A 5198-nucleotide genomic window follows, 5' to 3' on the forward strand; every position below is an offset into this window, starting at 1 on the left:
GCCTGGTGCCTTAACCACCAGGCCAAAGTGGCTGATTTGGAGAACACTTCCAATCAGGGGCCGTTGGATGGCCCCCATGCCCCACCAACCAAAGCTGCCTTATTTTAAATGCCTGCAGAAATCGGATACCCTTAAAAGTAGGGGATCGCTACCTGTTGTCTTTCCTCTGTAATGTTTCTCTCTTTTCCGAGCAGGTCAAGGTACGCCGTAGTCCTGACGGAGCAAATGGGAGGCTATGTAATGGATGGGCAACAGCGCATGACAATTCATCCCCCAGGTGAGTCAGAATTGCACACCTCTTCGAGAAGTTATCCTGGGTAGCCCAATCTAGTCTCAGCGTTCCAAATATCATCCAGAATTAAATCAGAGTCCAAGGCAGAGATTTCCTCAAAGTTCCAATTTAATAAGAGAGACATGTTGGTACAAACTGTGGAAAACCCGAATATGAAAGCTTCCTGGGGTTCCCACCCAGTTGAAAGTTCATGATCTTGTCCCCACACCCACAAGTCCATCACGTGGCCCAATCCTCCACTGCCACGCTGGCATTTCCACCCAGAGGTGGGTTCCTACCAGTTCGCACCAGTTCGGTAGAACCGGTTCGTCAAATCTACCGAACTGGTTAGAAGAGGTTCCACCAGAAAGCAGGCCACACCTACAGAAGAGGTTCCAAAAATTTTGGAAAACCACCACTCACACACACACACACAAACACACACACACACAGACAGACTCACACAGAGAGAGAAAGAGAAAGAGAAAGAAAGGAAGAAAATAAAAAAAGAAAAAAGCATTCTAAACTATATCTTATAACCATCCAAATGGGATAATAATAATATAAGAATGGCAAAGAAAAAGAATAATTATGTGAATGTATATCTAGAACTGTATGTAAGAGAATAAATGACAGTAAAAATATAAAGTATAATATAGGTAAATAATATCTGGTCATAAGTAGCTAAGTTTAAATAAATAAAGAAATGTACATGCAAATGGATAACGAATAAGGAGATTATGAACGCAAGATAGAAATGTATAGAAGGGAAAACACTAACTGCAAAGAAACCGATTCGGAACTGCGGTATGATATACGATGTAACTTATTGTTCCTATGTTGTTTTTAAGTTATGCGTTTGTTTTTGTTAATGTGCTTACGTGTTTAAAATAAAAAAAAAATTTTTTAAAAAAAGAAAAGAAAAAAGAAAGAAAAAGTGAGAGAGATGAAAGAAAAAAAGAAAAAAGGGACAGAGACAAAAGGAAGGAAAGAGAGAGAGAGAGAGAGAGAGAGAGAGAGAGAGAGAGAGAGAGAATGAACACATGGCCGGCAAGCCACTCCCACAAAGGAGGCCACACCCACAGAGTAGGTTTGAATTTTTTTTTGACCCACCACTGTTTCCACCCATCTAGTTCCGGTCAGGTGCAGAGGTGTGGAGACAAAGGACGACCCTGGACTTCTAGAAAGGAATGCTTTATTTTGACAACAACACATTCTACAAGTCTACTCCTTACTATTCCCCCCCCCCCCAATTACCCCACTAATGAAACAGTATTAGTAAAATGAGAGAGAGTGTGGCAGGCCAAAGATCCTAAAAAGAATATGACTGCAGGCCTAAAATCTAGTTTTCCAGAATTCCAGAAGGAATATCCTTGGTGGGGGCTTTGCATTAAGAGCCGAGGTGGCGCAGTGGTTAGGGTGCAGTACTGCAGGCCACTTCAGCTGACTGTTATCTGCAGTTCAGCGGTTCTAATCTCACCGGCTCAAGGTTGACTCAGACTTCCATCCTTCCGAGGTGAGTGAAATGAGTACCCAGACTGTGGGGGCGATATGCTGACTCTGTAAACCGCTTAGAGAGGGCTGAAAGCCCTATGAAGCGGTATATAAGTCTAACTGCTATTGCTATTGTAAAAAAGAGGGGGCAGTGGAGGGTCTCACCTGTCGGGTAGGAAGAAGCAGGACCATACTTAAGTTGCAGATAAGAAGATTTGCTGCTCAGGCCTATCCACAAGAATCCAGCCAACTAACGTTCAACATTAAATTGGCACCGGATAAGAGTCAGCAGAATTCCAAAAAGGTTGAACTTAAGACTGTTTGTGGGTGTTGTGGCCTGCCAATGGCCAGTGGAGCTGGCAGCAGATTCGGACAGTGAGGAGGTTGGGGAGGAACCTGGGCCAGTCCTGGAGTCTGGGGAAGGCTCGGATGAGGGCTCTGTGTCGGAGGCAGAGAGGGGGCCAGGGCCGTCTGACAGTTATCAGCTGCCTTCGGAGTCAGAGATCAGTGAGGCAGAAGAACAGCTGGAGCCTGTTCCCAGTGTGTCCAAAACAGAGCTCTTGTCCGAGCCTTCCCCAGCCTCCAGGACTGGCCCATGCTCCTCCCCAACCTCCCCACTGTTTGACTCTGATGCTGGCTCTGCTGGTGGGCCACAACGGGTGCCAGAGTCATCATCCATCGGAAGGTTTTAATCTTCTCTTTTCTCCTCTTCCTCTAGGACCAATGGGAATGACGATGGGTATGGAGGGACAGTGGCACTACATGTGATAGTCTGAACTCTCCGTTGACATCAGAGGGGAAGTGAGTATCACGGAGGCCCCAGTCTCTTCTAAAAGAACAGCAGGAGGAGCAATGGGTCAATTCGCCATGGCCAACTCGCCAAGGGACAATTTAACAGTTCAATTTAGTTCTTTCATATAAATTAAAAACGATTTTCATTTTCATTTCGTCCCTCTCTTTTGTATCCTTTCTTTAATGTGCCTCCTCCACCATTTCTTTGATCTTAGGGTAACTCTTGTCCCTCGGAGAGTTGTCCTGTGGCGAGTTGACTGTGGCGAGTTGGCCAATGTGAGTTGTCCCTTGGCGGATTGGCCATGGCAAGTTGTCCATAGTGAGTTGGCCATGGCGAGTTGGCTGTGGTGGTGGAGGATTAAGATTAAGATTTAATGAATTTGTATGCCGCCCAATCCCGAAGGACTCTGGGCGGCTTACATAAAAAACAATTTAAAAATATTAAAAGAACTTAAAATACAAAGACAAAGCAAGTTAAAAGAACACAACATGCACTCAATCTTAGTGGGGCTGGAGAACAATCAAGGGATCAGCAGCATCAGGCCTGCCAGAATAGCCAGGTCTTAGTAGACTTCTGGAAGGCCGAGAGAGTGGGGAGGGTCCGGATCTCAGGGGGTAGATCGTTCCACAGGGCCGGAGCAGCTACAGAGAAGGCCCTCCCCCGAGGAGCCGCCAGACGACATTGTCTAGTCGACGGCACCCGGAGAAGGCCCACCCTGTGAGATCTTATCGGATGCTGGGAGGTATGCGGCAGAAGACGGTCCCGAAGATATCTGGGTCCTAGGCCATGTAGGGCTTTAAAGGTGATAACCAGCACCTTGAAGCGCGTTCGGAGACCGATAGGGAGCCAGTGCAGCTCACGGAGGATAGGTGTAACATGGGCTTATCTTGGTACACCCGATATCGCTCGCGCGGCTGCATTCTGGACCAATATTAGTCTCCGAACACTTTTCAAGGGCAGCCCCATGTAGAGCGTGTTACAGTAGTCGAGTCTTGAGGTGACGAGGGCGTGAGTGACCATTCGGAGTGCCTCCCGGTCCAGGTAGGGCCGCAACTGGTGCACCAGGCGAACCTGGGCAAAAGCTCTCCTGGTCACAGCTGACAAATGGTGTTCTAGTGTCAGCTGCGGATCCAGGAGAAGGTCCTAGGCTCCTCTTGAGGTTGAGCATGAGATGGTTGAAAAATTATGCCTCCAGGTGGGACAGATTGGCCCCTGAGGACTAGCCCCTTGAGGCAGAAGAGGAGGTCCATGCCAGATGTCCCATCATAGCTTCTGGCAACCATTTCTCCCCCTACTTTCCCCCCCTTCATCATGCCCAGATTGCCATTCCTCACCCAAGGTGACAGATTCCTCATGCCAACTTCACAAGGGCAGCATCTGCTTAACCTATTTGATCGTCTCAGTTGGCTGTTGCAGGTCCTAAGCTGGAGGTGAGACCTCCCATGGCTGTTTCGTGGCAATTTGAGAAGTTTGGCAAGTTTATCATTGAGTGTGTTGCTCAAATCCAAAGAAGGATTTGAGTCAGAAAAAAATCGCTTCAGTTTAGGGTTTGTTCTTCTCGGTCAACTAAAGAAGCTTTGTCCCACAATTGTCTTCCCACAAGTTCTCAACCTTGAGAACTTTAAGAAGTGTGGACTTCAACTCCCAGAATTCCTCAGCCAGCCATGCTGGCTGGCTGAGGAATTCTGGGAGTTGAAGTCCACACTTCTTAAAGTTCCCAACTTTGGGGTCGCATTGATCTAGAGTGGACATCCTACTCTCCAACAAGGCCACCAAGGTAGCAGAAAGCTCTCCAAGGGACAGGAGGCAGGGGAGAATCCCCAGGCCTATTTTACCACCAACCAAGCAAGGAAATCTCTTCTCCCCACAACCTGGAAACATTCCAGAAGAACTTCATGGCCTCCTCCTCCTTCTTCTTCTGTGGTTCTTGCAGGACTCCAGTTCTAGGCTTGGTGACCTTGGAGAAGACACTTCCTGGTTTACAGGCACAGGATTCACGGAGCATCTGGATCTTGGCGTGCCCTTTCCTTGGACTTCCCCTGCACTTGACCAGAATGTCCTCCCTCCCCACGGCACACGTCGGCGCTCTGCACTGCCACACCGCCCTCTCCTCCAGGAGGCAACGTGCATGGACCCCCGTGGCCCATGCTTCTCCTTCCACACCTCCCTCTTTCCTTTACTCCGTTTCCCCGAAGGAGGAAGTCTCCCGGCTACACGTCCCTCAGACTTCAAGGGTTCCAAAATGGTCAAGGTTTAGACACCCAGATGGTGGAGTGTGACAAGCAAGTCCTCCCAACATAAGAAGAATGGACAGATGGACAGCACTGGTCAACTCCGGAAGAGAACTAAGGGGCAGGGGGAGAAGCAAAAAGGATTAATTGTTAAGTTGTTGGTGTCTCTCTCTCTCCCTCCCTCTCTCTCTCTCTCTTTCCTCCCCCCCCCACAGAAAATATACATGAGTCTGTACCCCCCTCTCTTCCCTCCACCTGGGAGATTGCTGTTGGCCACATTGGCCATGTCCATTCATCTTTTCAAACAAGACAAAAATTCCCAAAGGTTGTGTTTGAGGTTCTTGTTTTTCTTCATTTCTGCCCTTCCTTCCTTCCTTCCTTCCTTCCTTCCTTCCTTCCTTCCGTCCTT

The 5198-nt window shown here is 48.1% G+C and overlaps 1 protein-coding gene across 1 annotated transcript in view; it reads left to right on the forward strand.

The window, feature by feature from the left end:
* Positions 1-4561, forward strand: part of LOC116523324 (homeobox protein meis3-like) — a gene marked incomplete at its 5' end in the record, with an annotated part of 44307 nt that extends 39746 nt beyond the window's left edge. The window contains 2 exons of the mRNA XM_032238429.1: positions 2484-2566; positions 4492-4561. Coding sequence (XP_032094320.1) covers positions 2484-2533 — 50 coding nt within the window. The remainder of the gene's footprint in view (positions 1-2483; positions 2567-4491) is intronic.
* Between the last annotated feature and the right edge of the window lie 637 nt (positions 4562-5198).

Source organism: Thamnophis elegans, unplaced genomic scaffold (genome assembly GCF_009769535.1).
Source record: "Thamnophis elegans isolate rThaEle1 unplaced genomic scaffold, rThaEle1.pri scaffold_169_arrow_ctg1, whole genome shotgun sequence".
Lineage (NCBI taxonomy): Eukaryota > Metazoa > Chordata > Lepidosauria > Squamata > Colubridae > Thamnophis > Thamnophis elegans.